Source organism: Borostomias antarcticus, assembly GCF_949987555.1.
Source record: "Borostomias antarcticus genome assembly, chromosome: 3".
NCBI classification, from domain to species: Eukaryota; Metazoa; Chordata; class Actinopteri; order Stomiiformes; family Stomiidae; genus Borostomias; species Borostomias antarcticus.
This window is the reverse complement of record NC_140236.1, coordinates 6,637,063-6,654,688: the sequence shown is the minus strand read 5'-3', so window position 1 is coordinate 6,654,688 and position 17,626 is coordinate 6,637,063. Positions and strand designations below refer to the sequence as shown.

At 44.2% G+C, this 17,626-nt stretch overlaps 1 protein-coding gene across 2 annotated transcripts in view; it reads left to right on the top strand.

Annotated features, from left to right (window-relative positions):
* Window positions 1-5,344: 5,344 nt before the first annotated feature.
* Window positions 5,345-17,626, top strand: part of clstn1 (calsyntenin 1) — a gene marked incomplete at both ends in the record, with an annotated part of 29,027 nt that continues 16,745 nt past the window's right edge. For both annotated transcript variants that reach the window (XM_084461603.1, XM_084461602.1), the window contains 2 exons: window positions 5,345-5,426; window positions 16,778-16,900. In XM_084461603.1, coding sequence (XP_084317729.1) covers window positions 5,345-5,426; window positions 16,778-16,900 — 205 coding nt within the window. The remainder of the gene's footprint in view (window positions 5,427-16,777; window positions 16,901-17,626) is intronic.

The window sequence follows — 17,626 nt, the reverse complement described above, 5'->3', positions numbered from 1 at the left end:
GCGTAGGGTTGGACAGGGCGACCGCTCGCTCGGGGGATCAATAATTAAAAGGTCAGAGGGAGAGATTCAGGGGCGTGGTGGGATGCTGTCCTTACAGCCTTTGGCAAACTAACACACAGAGGGCACTCCAACCCTCTAACCCCTTAATCTGTCACTACAATGCTCCTGTCCAAATCTCCTGTGAACTGTTGTGGGTATTACAACAATGTCCATGCACTCTGAGCTTTTATTAACACAAAACCTGTATCTAAATATTGAAAATGTTGGATAAACAACAGTATATTCCCTACACTATTCTAGCACCGGCGTACAGTAATTCCTGATTGGGTCCCCCTAAACCTAGCCGGCCCTGACTCATACACAATATTCTAGGATCACAAGAATGAGAGCTATTATGCAAATACCTAGATAGTTATGATTAGAAAAAAATGTGCAAAGTTTGCTCCTGTGGATATATGACGAAATAACATGACACATCACACCATAGTTTAGATGTAGCGTTCGCTGAGTCATCGTCAGTTACGTAACCACATATTGATCGGGTCGATCGACGGCTGACTATGAGTTGGACCACAGGCGGTCCAGTCTCTTTGACTGCACTGTATGTGCTGACCTGGCCCTGATATAACCGTCTGTCCCGGTCTTACAGCTATACTGACCGGGTGAGTGGACGTAGACTAGCCAGTAATGGGACTAAGCCAGGGGGACCTGGTTGACTGACTGAGGAAACCCCAGAATCGGATCTCTCCCTTCCTCTGCGTCTCTGCTCCGCTCCGGAGTCTGGCCCGCTCTCCTACCACCCACCGCTCACCAGGAAGGAACCAGGGGGAAGCTGGCCCAGTTCCAAAACATTTTTATTATCGCCCACTCACCATATGGGCTTGCTTTGAGGAGTAATGAGGGAGCAGATTGCTCTCTTCCATTGTCTGGACAGCAGTTTTCTCATGCCTCACAACTCCTGGGATGCAGATTTCAATCACAGACTAATGAAACTTGGGGACTTGCTTTGGGTGGCCACATCTAGGGAACTTTTTTGCAGTATTAATTGTCCTGCCTGGTGTGTGGGTGTTCTGTGTGTGTGTGTGTGTGTGTGTGTGTGTGTGTGTGTGTGTGTGTGTGTGTGTGTGTGTGTGTGTGTGTGTGTGTGTGTGTGCGTGCGTGCGTGTGTGCGTGTGTGTGTGTATTCCTGAGTCAGTTGTGTGCCTGTACAATGATGTGTGTCTATGTACTGCTGTGTCTTGGTTTCACAACCTGCTCATAAAGAGCTCCAGGACCCTGATCTCAAAAGGGTTGAAAGAAACTCCTAAGTCCTAAAAGGCCAGGTCTATCACACCTGAATGATGGGAGGAAATGTGACAGACATGTCCGAATCCCCACCCCCACGCCTTCGGGAACAAAGCCAGGGAGGGGTGAGTTTGACCCCTGTTAGGGCCCTGTGTGAACTCTTCCCTCGCTGTGTCAGAGAACACCTTCTGTGTGAAGGTCAGAGGTCAAGGCCTTTAAAACAGGAGCCTGAAGAACATGGTACCGACACACAGCTCCCAAACACCCACGCAACATGATACCCTTATGGAGGAATTTCCATTTAGTGCTACTGGGAGAAAAATACAAATTCTTGCCAAACCCATATACTGTACATCAACATGATTAATCCATAAAGTTTGTACTCTAACATGTAGAGCCAAGAGACCAAATCAAGCCAGCATGACAACTTAAATCAAAACGTTTCCCTCATGAATATGCATCCAGATGGAGGTCTTGACAGGATTGAAAACCATCACTTGAGGTTGAGAGTCCTTGAGGCTACAGGAAGACAGGTGCAGAGAGAATGAAAGACTGCAAGGTTATCTAGCCAACCGCATCTGTCAATTTACCATTCCTGCCCTGTGTTCTAGTGCTTTGTTCCTCCAGTGCAAGGAGTAAGAGGACCAGGATGCTGCCGAGAAGAGTGGGTTGCTATTGAATTGATCCAGGCTCCATACAAGGATGTCTTCTCTCTGCAAAGGAACAGCTTTTCAACACAATGTTACTAAGAAGAAACGGTCCACTCTTTCTCAGTGGTAGGTCAAGTGGGTATGATATTATGTCATGTAACACACAAATGCTTTATACAGTACAATCCCTATATTATAAAAAACACTGCTCACTATCAATAGAGTTTTTTGCATCTGATGATATTTCTGAATAATTAATTTCCCATTTTATGACACACTCCTGAACAAACTTTGGACTCACCTGGTCTTTGTCAAGTCCTCAAGCTTTGCTCAGAAATACTGAAGGCTCTTTCAAATGCCTCTAAAGTGCAAGTGAGTGAAAGATAGATGAGGGCTTAGAAAAAATAAGCCAGTTATAAAGGATACGTTTTAAATATTTCCTGTAGAGAATGCATTAATCAGACTGCTGGCAAAGCTATGGGTAGCTGAAAGGTGCAGCTTGGCTTCAACAAGCTGTTTGAAATGTTTCCAGACTCCTGTGTTTAACTCAGCAACTTAAATCATTCCTCGGAGGCAAATTAATAACATCCAGAACTTCTTCAGTGGAGTATACAGTAATTGTCTCTTGCCAAATATTTTAGAAAATGTATTCATATACAGTAGAAAGAGATTTATGATATCCTTGCATAAACATGAGTTTCTGAGTCCTTGGAATTAGAGATATACAGCACAGCAATGAAAAATCAATACAACCAAGTGAGAGATAAATTGCACATAGACTCATTACTCATAGAAGTAATGGGAAGTAATTAAAATAAATGAATATATACATTATATATTACATAACTGTCATGAGCATTCCTTATGCTACTCATTTATTGCTCCAAAATATGATATGCATCTGAGCAAAGATGCTGGAAAACAAATTGTCAACTCAACCTCAATACTATCAGTAATATTTCATCAAATAGTATTTCACAGAGTAGGGTCTCCTAGATACGACTCAAGTGATATTATCTTCGAAGAATATCCTAACAATCATAGAAAAACAAAAAGCTCTCATATAACAAATAACAAATAATTAGGTTCCCACACTCAGTGAAAAACATCAATCTAGGTTGTTGTCTGTAGATGACAACACAAGATACAGCTAGCCCTGAGGAGAAAATATCAAGAACGAGAAGCAATGGTGCTTAATGGTCACAAGCGCTTTGATTCCTTTGATAACACAGAGTGTTTCATGCTCTGTCTGCTCCCAGCCAGCTACAACTACTGCCTGGCCTGTGGTAAGGTCTCCAATAAGCAGGGCCTCATTAACAACCAACCATGGTCATTCTGCTGTCCAGTAATAGAAGACCTCTGACACACGACCACCATAGAGGCGAACTGACTGACTGACTGACTGACTGACTGACTGACTGACTCTCCATCTCTTCTTCACAGTTCTAACCCAGATAGCAAGCGGATCTGGGCCATATACAGGCCAGATCTGGCCCTTGTGGCTTAGTTCCGGCCCATATATGGCCCAGATCCGCTTGCTATCTGGAAATGATCTTTCCGTCAGACATATTGGCTTTGGGCTGAGTGTTGAAAATTGAAGCAGAGAGGACACGTGACAGACTGAGGTGGTAGGACATTACATTATTATGCTGAATAATTGGAACAGCCATGGGGCTTACACAACCTTTTGGTCACCCTAATCACTTTAGCCTATGTGGCCTCCAGAAGAGATGTGTGTCTCAAAGAGTTCTATAGCACCTTTACACATGCAAATCTTAAGTAGCCTACTGTATAGGCCTATAGCTGTGTCTCATGACTTAAGGGGGCATTTAAAAATCAATGAAGCATGAGCCAAAAAACACTGCTTGAAAAGAACATGGAGGTTTAATGTGACATACTATTTGTTGTGTATCAAACAGCAATATTTGTGACAAGGGAAAGGAACTCCCAAATGAAAATCAAAGGGACCATCAAAACCTCACCAACCAGCTCGCTGGTCTCTGAATAGAAACATTATAGCAGTCGGCCATAGTAGAGGGTCTATAGGGAGGAAGTGGCACCTTTGTGATGCCTGCCTCACTGCTGTCTCACACGTAGCCACCAAGCCCCACTATTGCCTTCTATTGTCCCCTGGGCATTCACAATGGCTATACTGGCCCTCTATCCCTCTCCCTGGAGAGGAAGACATCTGTGGCCATCTACTGTCTCCCCGTCAGTTCATGTCTTGCCAAGGGAAAACAAATGGCCATTGTACTGTGCTTCTGCTGCTGGCTATAGACGGGGCCCGCTTATATACCCATCAGTTAATTGTCACTCCTCAGAACAACGGCCAGTCTGTTGATTTCTGCTCAGCTGATTGCAGTTTTTGAAAGAACTTAAATGGCTGATGCATGCCACGATCACCTGTACGTTTGACAATTCATAACAAGCCATAACCTATCACTTTTAATTATCACTTTATTGAGATGTATGCACTAATATGCAGCAGGAACATAGTCCGTGTCTGATTCTGCAACTCACCCAGTTTATCGATAGGATGTTACTCTCAGCTGAGGAGTGTTGATTAAATAACCACCCCAACCCAATGCTGAACCTTGCTATTCTCACACCATGTCATGTGGGTTATAATTAAAAGTCTGCACCAGTCATGTGGGGTGAGGTAGTAAGGACTGGGTAGGGAGAGAGATGAGATGCCTAACTCCTGGTTGGATCAATGTTGCATCTTTGATGAAGGTTGTGCAGTGTACTGAATAACCCCCCATCCCTCTGCGTGTGTGTGTGTGCACACGAGTGTGTGTACTTGTGCATGTACATCTAGAGTCAAATATAGCAGAAGCCTCAGAGTAACTAGGTTTCATTAATATGGACAACATGGCATCTGCTGATAGATCTTTGTACTCGTCCGTCCTCAAGAGCGGATAGAATATCAAAGGTTTGCAGGGAAAGGGTGTTGGGGAAGAATAATGTGTGTGTGTGTGTGTGTGTGTGTGTGTGTGAGAGAGAGAGAGAGAGAGAGAGAGAGAGAGAGAGAGATTGTCTTAATCTTTACAAAGACATCCACTTCAAATTATGGTCTATACCACATCTTACACCATTGGCCCCTGTGAGCCACCCCACCAACACAAGGCATTTGCCCCCCTCCCTCGGTCTGAGTTCAGCCGTCTGTGCTAAACTAGCTGCATGCACTCCCACAATAACAGCTCTGACGTCACTAGCCATCGGTCCCGTTGGATACAGCTGCAAAACTGCGAGAGAGAACGGTGATTGAAGGGAATCGCAGAGCGGCGGTGGCGTCGGCCATCTTAGAACTATCACGGTACCTAAATACATCTTCTGGATTTATTTTATTAAACCAACGAGGAGGATAGAAGTGGGTTGTTTCAAATTTCCGTGTTGAGTTCGAATTCGGGATGCATTTCCGAAGGAATACACAATTTGCATCCGTTGTCGGAGTGGTCCTCGGACTATTATGTGCGGTGGAAGCGGCTAAAGGTAAGCTCTTGATAGGGTTTATCTCGCTGAATTGTCGTCTCTGTCTCTTCTTGAACAAACATTAGGCTATCTATAATGAACATGAAGACTAGGTGAAATATAATACTTATCTTTGCTTTCATCATGAAACCCGAGGCGGTATGACATCCGCGAGGGATGCATAGGCTATCAGTGCAACCTGCCCCATAAGGGATGGCCCGTTTCGTAGGCGGATGGATGCGCGTATCAGTCTCTGTCATAGCACCACGCAACATTAGAGAAATCTGATTTAAAATTTGATATCAAACTAATTGCTAATTCAATTTTGCATTTACATTGATCTTATTTTGTTGAGTTTAACTAATTTGTAGGCCTATTATTAAATTGTATCAGGGCCAAAGCTATGGAGTGGCTAAATCACTGATCGCATTCTGTTAAAAACAATTTTTGTTGTAGCCTACAATCACGAACTATCTAGGTAGCCCATCAGCAAGACTGAAAAGCGTGTGTAGGCCTAGGCTATTATTTAATATGATGATTTCATACACCCGTTTTATTGTTTGAGGGTGGGTGCTTTAGCTAGTGCCAGAATGCCATAGCCTATAACATAGGCCAATAGCCCATCGCAGCGCTGTCATTCTAGTTAATGTTATGATAAAGCTTAATTAAGTTGTCATTGACATATTTCATTTTGTGTAAACACTGATAATGAGAGCTGTTATTTCGGGTCTATGCTTATTATAGATTGGCTCCGCCGCGAGCGCGTTATGTCTGATCTCGTTGGCTACGCATTGCAGATCCTCCTTATGAGCTCGGTTTGTCTCTGGATTTAAAAATTAATGTGTTGTGAAAAATCAGTTAACGCTCACGATGAAGTGCTGCAGGTTCAACTGTGGGCCGAACTGAAACTGTGAGCTATTATGAATACTGCGGAGAAATGCCTTCCCACAATGGACCGTCTGCTGCAGGGCAGTCCATCCCGCGTCAACAGTTCAATATTATAAGTCGCTCGGCATTAATTTCTCGCCTTTATTGTCGTCGGCACGTTGACCTCCCCAATGTGAACCATTCAAATTGAGTTCACTACATTTAATTAAAGGCAGGTGCATGTGCTCGCGAGTGCACAGCTTTTACAGTTACGCGCAACGCTGTAGATAGAAAGGTAATTTTCTTCACGGATCATGGATGGCACACCCATTTTCATGCTCAAAACGAAGAGCTCTGAGGAAAGTGCTATGCAGAATCAGTTGTATCAGTTCTTTGTAAGGTAGGGTTGGTTGTTAAAAATGGTCTAACCAGATAGCGGTATGTGGACTCCCAGCTTGTGTGTTGCCATGTCGCCCAGCTGAGAATGCATGACCAGATGCCACAATTGGGAAGGCAATAACTTGATTTCATTAATTAGAATCAGACTTACACCAATTATCCATACAGTGAGCAGATGCTGCTGGTGCCTATTAGAGAGGGTTCTCACTTCCATGGTATAATCAAAAGAACCTAAACTGGAATCCGCCTACATTCCTGAATAATATTTTCATGGTTTAGGCACGGCCAAATGTTTGGTCACATAAAGGGGAATATATGGACCCTGTTTCCAGCCAGTGTGTGGCTGCTGGCCAAGTGGTTGTTTGGGTAGTGCTAATGCACCTGCTCTCTTCCCTGCTCTTATCTGGAAATTGACCTGTGAAACTCCCATCTTGGCGTGAATGGCTTATCTTGATTGTCTAAAGGTCAGTTGCTCTGCTCCAGTGGGCTCTGTTGATCATGCTTGTGTGTTCGTGACCTGCTTGTTCTTGCTTCTGTGTACCTGCTCTTAAATGCTATACGCCGCAACACAAATTGCCTCTCTGAGGACACATTTTTGAACCACATTGTGGCATACCATGAAGCAATTCTACTCAGTCTTTAAATCAATTGCATAAGTGTTTTGACAGTACATTAAAATCGAACCCTGTAGATGACTTTTTTTATCACTGCCTCCATTTATAATGCATTAACATCATGCTACAGTGTTATCAATTGCCAGTACCTCTTATCACTACCCACGTTTACATAGCCTTAGTATCTCTGGTGCCAGTGGTTGAAGGTGGAGGCCAGGCACATTTGAATAAATAGGATGTGAAGTGTTGCCTGTGCTCCCCTGAACATCACATATTCACAAGCACATATTCACATGCACCATCATCACCCAACAAGTAGGCACTCCATGAATTGGGAACATAAAGGTCAACTTTTAGCTAAGCAATTTCCTGAACTATTCACATTTCTGGTCCACCCACACTGTAACCCTCCCTATCATCGCCAGTCTGACTAGTTTAAGGGCAACACCTGCCTCTCTACTGCCTCTCAGTCACACACCAATCATCTGAAGCAGACATTGTGAATCTGGTCTTTGCTGATTCATGCTTGGGAAATGCAGGGTACAAAAGGGTAGGCCTGCAACTTGTTAGCTCAATTCACAATGTATGAATGCCCTAGCTCACACATATAAGATCTCCCTTTATGTTTTACTCTGGTTATGATTGATAATGGCCTCATTTGTCACTCTCGCAGCCTATAGCAGCAGCTGTATCTCCCAATATCCTCCCCAGTCAGACCTGTAGCTCACAAGACTCATGAGCCTTTCCTCTGGAAACACTCGAACAAAGGAGGCCGGCTGCCTGGATGTCTCAGTCGTCCATTCATCATTGAATCCGCAAGTCCCAGTTGAGTACACATCATAGATCATTTGTCAGGGGCGTGCATCTTGAGTTTTGTCGTGTAGTCCTGTTGCTTGGCATTCCATCCATTAGACATATACACATGTTGGGTTTTTTTCAGCATTGATACATTGAAGACAGAAGCCACTTTAACAAACTGCAATCTTTCAGTGTTCACTGTTAAACAAGTTGACAGGTGACATGGTAGACTGGCCAGTAAGGATTTGTAAGCCCATATTCTTGAATGAGGACAACGTGATCTGTGTAACACGATAGCCCATTCATTTCTCTTCACATCATGCAGTATGCTTGAAACTGCAAGAGCTTGCATGACATACCAGGATGATGCACAGAATGTGACCAAACCAAAACTATGTGCACGAAAGGGTTACAATAGCTGCATTGTTTCTCCTCTGACATTATGTTCTATTTAGTAGCATGTCATCATTCAGATGTGATACCGGGGTCAGTTTACAGGCTTGTCTTCCCAGCAAATAACCTAAGGGGGTATTGATGGCGTGACCTAGGACAGAAATATGATGGAAGACACCATATAGCCTAATTGTCCGTGTTCTGTTACTAGGCTATGTTTCAGTTTGCTGTAGTGCTTTCCAGCTGAGAAATGATGAGTAAAATGTCAGCCATCTTCAGGGTGCCACTCAGCGTGGTTTTGATTGATGTTAGCTTTGACATTACATTTGAGGGGTTTTTCTTGAACATCAGTGTTCATAGTGACGCACACAAATCCCCAAAACTATGGTCTTACTGAAACTACTTTGCTGGATCAAGCCCTGTTGCATTCAGATATGGTCGTGTTTGTCTGTGTAGGAGTATGTTCATGTATCATATCTTCATATCCCTGAACATATTACTCTTCCTTGTCCTCAAAACAGTTTTCTTGCCCTACACTGAGGTCCTGTGTCTCAAAGTTAACTATTCATAGAATTCACACTTGAACAAAGAGCTTTTTGGCCCAGGAATGGGAACGTCACAATGCAGTCACTGTTACAGGGCCCAAGACTCAAGACCCCCAAGAATGCATATGAGATAATCCTCAGAAAGTGCACAATTATACTAGAAACATTTCAGTTTCATTTTCTGTGAATTTGTTGCTGGAGAAATAGAGGCCTTCAAGACAACTGACTTTAAATTGGGGTTGGTGGTGAATTTCCTTTCACCGACTGGCCCCTTTGGAAGCTGAATTGAATCAGTGACCTGTCAAAAAGGGGTCATTCAATGGTGAATATTAAGTCGTTCTTCTCACTCCGTCAGCTGGCTGAGTAGTTGTGTCGAGCAGTTGATAGACAAAAGTCTATAGTATAGGCTAACTCTGCAGGATCCAGAAGAACAGCTCTTGCATTATAGGCTAGATCATATTTCTCAGGGGAATTGGCACTCTTGGAACATTAATGACGCTATGTTAAGACTTGTCATTGCATATTCGCACAACCCACAACTAGTGCTAAGGCAATCCCACACAGGATTCATGAAGAATTTGTGAAACAAGTTTACGTAAGCTACAATTGAACCTGTGCTAGAATCCAATCAATAGATGCATTGCATGCTGAATAATAGAAAGCCTTCAGCATTGGATAGCAATTTACATTTCTGAAAAGGAAAAATACCTCTGCCTCCTGAATCCTGATCTTATGTCAGGTTCCGTTCTAATGTGTGATAACCTAATACTTTTAAAACCTCCTTAAGAATCCTTCATTGTGGTATTTTACTAAGGCACTGAAATACAAGCCCAGGTTTAGGGTTTTAAATCAAACCATAAGGCAAATGTACAGTTGATCAGGTACGACATCCCCTCCCTCTGGCTTCATTGTCACAGGGAGAAATGTGGCCCTGTGGAGCTTTGTGTCTGAACACATTAATACCAGGACGCTCCCTGAGAAACAGGTAACTAGAGAACACGCTAGCCTGCAGTCCCACAGCCACAGGTCACACACACTGAGCCCCCGTCCAGAGCTCCTGATTCTCACTGAGCCATTGTGCCTCTCACAGAGAGGTGATTGAGCCTCATTCAAGCCCCCCGTCACACCCCACCCCCCCCACGCCCCCCCCCCTTCCTCCTCAGAGTAGCAGGCCCGGCCCTGTTGTCAGGGGGTTGGTTGTGATTGCGCAGTGGACAAACAAATGCCTTTGCTCGGTAGGCCGACTTGAGAGGCGCCCCTGTGTGAGCACGATGTTTAGGGAGTGGGGCCTTACGGCCTGGGCTCGCCTTAAGGGCCTCCAGGACCTCCCCCAGAACAGTCATCGCTCTGTGGTGGGGAGGGCTTGCGTCAATAAGCAAGGGACACTCTCGAGTAGGGCAAACACAGAAGTGTGCTCTAATGTTTGAGACGGCCGGCAGATTGAGTCCATTGATTGCCTCCTGGTCAGTGGAGTTTATAAGTCCACTCATCAGCAGCTTAATGGAAGCCCTCCCTCCACTTTGATCTTCTCATCAGATTCCTTCACAATTTACCATCCTTGTCTGGCTTGTGTTTCCAGGAGATCTTTCTCCCAGGCATATCTCACTCAGACCTGGGTCGAAATACTATTTGAAATAATTTGAATCACACATCTGTGCTTGATTGTGTTTGTCTGGCGCAACTTGGAACCAATCAGGCTGTTCTGAAAAAATGAAACGCCCACCCACCTAACAGGCAGACTCAAGCAATGTAATCTAAAGGACTTCAAATCCTGCTTGGTGTGAAGAGACTGAGGGGCTTTAAACACTGGATTCGAGGGGCCATGGAGTGAAGTTGAGGTGCTGTGCTGTGGAACTAAAAGAAGCAGATCGTTGAAATATTGCAAAAATGCACATTAAATCATTTTTGAACTAATGAATTGAGGCAGAAACAGAGCTTGGTATTACAGACCTGAACTCCTGGCTGGTTATTACCCAGCAACCCCAGAGAGGGTCCCCAGTATTATCATCAAAGTTCATCAGATTATCACAGAGGTGTAATAGCCTTGACGCGTCCCCAGTCTGCTGCACCCAGATGGAATTCTCCTGTTGCCCCAGTGGCCTGTGAACAGCCTGCGTTATCTCATCCATGTCAGAGCTGATGGGTGGACAGCCAGACAGAGGACGGACACATGCCGAGGGGCAGAGCAGATGGGGCTTCGCTCCCATGTTTCTCCTTATGTCTCCTTAGAGACGTCACATCGATAGCTGGCGCGGGGACGCAGCGTGTACTGTGTGGCCGTCCCCTTGCAGCGCGGTGTTACCAGGACCTATTGTGGCCCTGTAATTCCCACAGGAAGTAATTCCCACAGGAAGCAGGCTACATCGGTCAACCAGTACTGGTAGCTTCCAGGGAAGAGAGAATATTTGGGCCGTGTTTTGCTGCTGCTAAGATTATGTTTTATTGCTCTCTGTTTGGAATTTGGTTGGCAAGTGCAGGGGCATGCGATTTGGTTGGCAAGTGCAGGGGCATGCCGTCTTACCAGAAGACACAAGACTAGCACCATTTTACTGTCATGCTGATAAACAAACTCTCTTTTGAATTTTTTTTTAAGAAAAGAAAAAAAGATGATCAGTTCTGGTTGGCAAATATCCTACCACCTTGCAGGGTTTTATATAGTCATCATCTCATAAACATGGAGGATGATTGGCATGTTAGAGCCTACAGGATGAAAACGACTCGGTCAGTTCCTTCTCCTTTGATGAGAGTCATGAATTTCAATTTTGCAGTGATGTTTTTGACTGAATCTATCACCAACAACCCTCAAAGAAACCTTTCAAAGCAAGTCATAAAACTGGAGATTACTTCTCCAAGGTGAGGATGACATTTCAGAAGAAGAGTTAAGTGGAGAGGATCTTTCGTCAGTGTTTATTAGCTATGACCTGATTGGTTGGTCTGTTGGTTCGTTTGCTTGCTGGTGAAGAGACAAATTGAGGACAGGCATCTATCCACTGTATCTATATATACATATACTAATTCCAGAAACCGTAGGGCAGGGTCCAGTTACGGTGGGTATGATTTGCCCTCGAAAACCGGGCCTAGCCACCAATGGCGAGTGCATTTGAGCAGATCTCCACCAGCGTTGAGTGCGATTCTACGGCACCTGGCGCGCACCTCACTTTCTTCACACAAAGCGTGAGATTCAATTGGTTCCCAGTTAAGCCAAATGCTGACAAAACCAAATGGTTTCATTTCATGGCGCAATTCTGGGTGTAGAACACATTCCCACGACGGGTCCACGGGCGCACTACGTGTTTCAAATCCAGCAAACGACTGTACCAACTGCAAAATATACCCAGACACTCGGCATATAAATTACACCGCGCTGAAGCATTGTCATAACGATGACCGTGGGGCAGCATTGTATAGTGCGGTGCTCACAAGGGGGCATTTTTCACAGCTGCATTTTCATGACGCGGGTACTTGTTTGTCTTTAGTCTGCAGGCAAAGCCTCCAGTGTTTTGTTTAAATATCCCTTGTCCGCGCCCTCCCAAAGTCAATGAAACAGGAGCATCCCATTACAGGATTAGATAGGTTTACATGATGGGTAACAGGATTGCATGCCAGGTACAGTGTGTCTGGGCCATGAGCTGGCCCACCATCTGTGCTCAGCACATGCTGCTGAGGTACACTGTATGTCCCCTGCTGCTTTCAACAGCCGCTCACTGTCATAACAGGTGAATCAGCGGTGTTGTGTTTTGAAAGGGCTTTGTCATACGGCTCCTCAGTCAGCCTGTGTAAGGCCTCGTTCGCTCCGAGGCTCAAAGGTCAGTGGACTGCCGTCTGGTCAGTGGCTTTCCTGGTAGGGCCAGGCGATTTCTGTACTCGCTGCTTCTGTGTGCGTACTGGGATGTGAAAACTACAGTAAGTGTGTTAGACATAGTTAGCCACCGGCGCATAGGTCACTCGAGTTCTGGATGTCTCCTGGCTAAGAAAGCTATTAACCCCTCTACAGTACAGACAAACACAATCACAGGCAATCTAAAACATGCTAAGCCATCCATGTCTTCTTACCCCCTTAAGTCAGTGTTTTCTTATCAGCCCAGTGATTAGCCACATTGATCAATGGTCTTAATTAGCCTTCAGCGACGTTGTGGTGCTTGTGTAGTACTAATGTACTACTAAGTAGTAATGTTGAATTATTCAAATTAAAAGGCGGGCCTCATTGTTAATTGCATTTCTAACTAAATGAGTGTTTTGCATGTTATTGGGCATCAAAGCAACTGAAGCCAGGAGATATTTTGTAGCGTAGATTGTGTGCATTTAATCTGTAGGTTAAGATCAGTGTGACGCGACGCGAGTATGAGATGAGCACATTTGTGAAGGTAGAACATTTCACTTATGTAACTTTGACCTGCATGGTTTTCACATCTGCTATACAATAGGTGATACTTAATCTGTATTAACGTGTACTAACGTGTCAGTGCTTTATCTGCCACGTGAAGAAAACATGTAGACTGTGAAAATGGCTTTGTATCACCTATTTAAAATGTCAGACTGCCTTATCTATTGTAAGATCGGTCTTGGGATCAGCCTGAAGCCTGCTATCTAAAAGTATAATTTTCTTTTTCTTCATCTGCAAGTGCTTCCATGTGGGAGCTGGCTGGATGGAGAGCTAGTTGTAATTGAAACAGCAGTCCTTACACTGCATAGGATGGATGGCTTCCCTCACAAAGTTGATGGAAGGGACTGGCACTTTGCCACCCTAAAATCTAAACTCTGCCAGGCCGGGGGGCCCTCCTAAAAATCATAACCACTTCAAAGTGCCTTCCCTAATCTCATTCCCATCTCAACCCAACAGCTTCCCGTCTCTTTGAAGACTACACCACAGACCACACCCTTAATAATGATAATAACATAGGATTAGCGCTGGGCTGAAAACACAAGTGGTTCTAAATTGTCCAATTAGCAACATCAGGAAGAAAGATTGTTCATGCGTTTCTGCAAATTAGGGCTCTCTTGTCGTTTTCAGCGACATGCCGTTTGTCTAGGCAGCCGCTGCACGGCAGATGTTACACACATTTATTCTGTCAGGGAGAGGGTGATAAAGCTGTCTTATCTTGGAGGGCTTGCTGTCAATTTCACACAATTTATACTAAATGATGTGGATTTCACACTTCACATTCAATCATTTTTGCTTATGTACATTTCCTAGAATCTGTGTGTGTGTGTGTGTGTGTGTGTGTGTGTAAGAAGTGAAGTCAAGGAGGGTACTGCTATCTCATGGGGATTCCATCTGTTTGCACAAAGTGAATAATAACAACAACAATAATAATAATGATAATTATAATAAATCAAACTTGCTAAGTGAATTTATAGAACTCAAAGTGCCTCCTTGTGCCAGGTGGTCTGTCTGACTGCTGTGGAGCATAGCTTTGCTATTTTTTGAAGTACAGGTCTCACCATATTCACCACAGCCTCTTCTGGAGGCGGGACTCAATCTACCAAGCAGCTTGGCAGCTGGCACCAGGATAACTGACTGTATTAGATGGTGCTGTAGCTCGAGCATTCTTCTGCCTGAGCCACAGGTGGGTTGGCAAACAGGGCCGCGCAGTGATATCCATCCTCATTTGGTGGAATGCATGCTGGGTTAGCTGAATGATTTCCATGGTCTCCTTAGCAACACTAATTAATCTTCATTTTCTATTCAGTAGATGTACATGCAGGATTTACATGAATGTATCACAGATAATGTAGGCTAAATTATTTTAAAAAGTTTTGAATGAACTTTTTTTTCCCCAATCTAATCTTCCAAGGCCGCTGTCATCAAGCTAGTAGGTGTAAGTGATTGTAATGCAGTGCAGGGAGCATGTAGTCAGCATGAGCTGTACTGAGCCCAGCTGGCCAGAGCATCGTGTAGCCTAGCTGTACTGAGCCCAGCTGGCCAGAGCATCGTGTAGCCTAGCTGTACTGAGCCCAGCTGGCCAGAGCATCATGTAGCCTAGCTGTACTGAGCCCAGCTGGCCAGAGCATCGTGTAGCCTAGCTGTACTGAGCTGTGCTGAGCCCAGCTGGCCAGAGCAGCGTAGCCTAGTGTAGCACTGACGAAGCTGGAGACCCCCATGTGACCCAGCTGCTCCCCTGAGGGGTAAAGATTGTGTGGTGACTAAAGCAGATTATTGTGTAGTCTGCTCCGTCATTCCGTCTAAAGACAACCACCACACTTGAGGTCATGTGAGACCCACCGGTGAAGGGATATATGAGCTTGACCAATTCAAGGCAAGATAATCAAAGCCCTGAGCCCTGAACCTCCTCAGAACTGACATGCAAAGAGTTAAACATGAGATATACAAGGCCTAAAATTATAATAGACTATATCATGATGATGTGTTGATGAAGGAATACTCTTTTATGTCATGTCATTCCACATTTTTAAACACGTGACTCAGATTCATTAGATATTTGTACTGTTTGCATTTTTAAGTGACCTGGGGTTAAGTTCTTTTGAACAAGACGGTACATGAAGGCATAGAGTATCGGTGAACAAGATTTTTCTCCAGTGGTAAAACGTGATGAAGTAAAATGAAATTGAATAGCCTGCTGCATGAAAATGTAGCTCTAGAATTGATTATCTTGGACGATGTAATACAATGAAGAGAATAAGTTACCGTTGGAACTTTCAGGAAGCACCAGTGGCATGAAAGTGGATATTCTGAGTGTATTACATTTATGCCTTAAGATGGAGGCCAAATAGTATCATACTGTACAAGGAAGTCATTTTAATACAATAGAAATGGTTTCCTTAGGCTGAATTGAGTCATTAACTCATTGTCAAGAAGAATATGCTGAAGGCTATAATAGATTGTGGTAGATCTAAGAGTGGGAAAGTCTTTTGAGGCTACGGTGCGAAATGAATTAACATTTGTGGATATGGAAGCCTTAAAAGTGTCTCCTTATTACAGTAGTTATGAGACACTATTACTTGAGTCTTCAATGATAGTGTCTGACTATATAAAACCCAGTCAAAAAGGGTCATGTAGAGGTCAGATCACTAACTTAAATTGACCATTATTCTATTCATTTGTCGCCATCTCAGCGCCCGGAACACATCCAAGCCACCATACAGTAGCCTCTCAGGAGACATATTTCTGGTCAGCCTACACTTCTTCCCAGCAAACCCTGCTTCCTGCCAGCTCCATGTACTGTACTCTCACCTGTCGGCACACAGGCTGTCACAGCTTGTTTGTCTACTGAGCCTGGATCGGGCGCATATTTATTGTCGGAGAGCTCGGCCTCCCGCGCATCGACATCGTTTTCCAATCCAGCCCAAATGTGTCACTGGCTGCATCTTTTTTTCTGCAGCTGCCAGCTAAAACAGAATCCTGTCTGCAGCTGGGCCGTTTCCTGGCTCAACGGAGCACAAGGCTCTAATGAACCGAACTGCTGCTCCACAGGATTTGTGTGCTAGGGGGGAGCAGTGATTGGCCGGGCGATACGGCTGTCAGACCTTATCCACTTAGGCTACATAGTTATGGCTGTGCCTGCTTCCCCAACCATACCCTGGTCTAGCTGACACTATCACCTAGCCTCAACCAAGTATTTCACTCAAGTCAGTGGAAATGGGAGTGTTTTGGTATTAGCAGTCTGTCTGTCTGTGGAGTCCTGGATCAAACCTTGATAGGCGGTTGTCAAAAATCCTGAAATGTCTCGCCTTGCATGCAAAGAGTAGACTTTGAACTGCTATTACAAACACTGACATTTTCTTCTCTCTTTTCCAGTTAATAAGCACAAACCATGGATTGAGACAACGTACCATGGGATCGTAACAGAAAATGATGACAAAGTACTCCTGGACCCGCCACTAATTGCCCTGGACAAGGACGCCCCACTGCGCTATGCAGGTGAGAGAGGACACCTGACGCCATCTCTGTTCCCCTGCTGGTTTTCCTCCTCTTAACTTTTTTCATTCACTCTGTTTTATTCTATTCCTTATGTGCTATGAGATGAAGATGCACACACCGTACCTAGATTTCAAGAAGATGAAGTCTTTATTATACCGACACTTCTTTGCCAGTCGAAAAACAACTTCTAGTTGACTGATGGTAATTGGAGTCCTGATCATCCAAGTCTACGGTATTAATGATGCCAATGTAGTTTTTATAGCGTTTGCTAGAGATTTCATTTTAGGGGGAATGTGTGGATAAACATTGTTAGCGGATGGTTGCAATAAAAGGGAATTGAGGGTTTGTGTTCCTGTGGAGTGGCGTACATTTGCACTAAAGAAAACAACTTAGTTTGAGACCAGTAATTCCATTTCTTTTTCTTGTTGTTCCATTCATTTAACACAAAAAGTCAAACTTGTAAGATTCAGGCTCAAGTTTCACAGCATATAATATGCATTGAATGATCATTTTGTACTGGGAGTCTAAGCAAATCAATGTCATCAGCATATTAGATGTTTTCCAATGGTAATATATTACAGCTGGTCCCCATATTTACCATAAGGCCCCTTTCATATCCAGATCAATCGGAAGTTCTCTTTTAATGTTTATCTCCAAGGGAGGGAGTGCCAAAGCGGCATTAGGCCCAGACTTTCATTAATCACATAAGACTCCAAAGACTTGGTC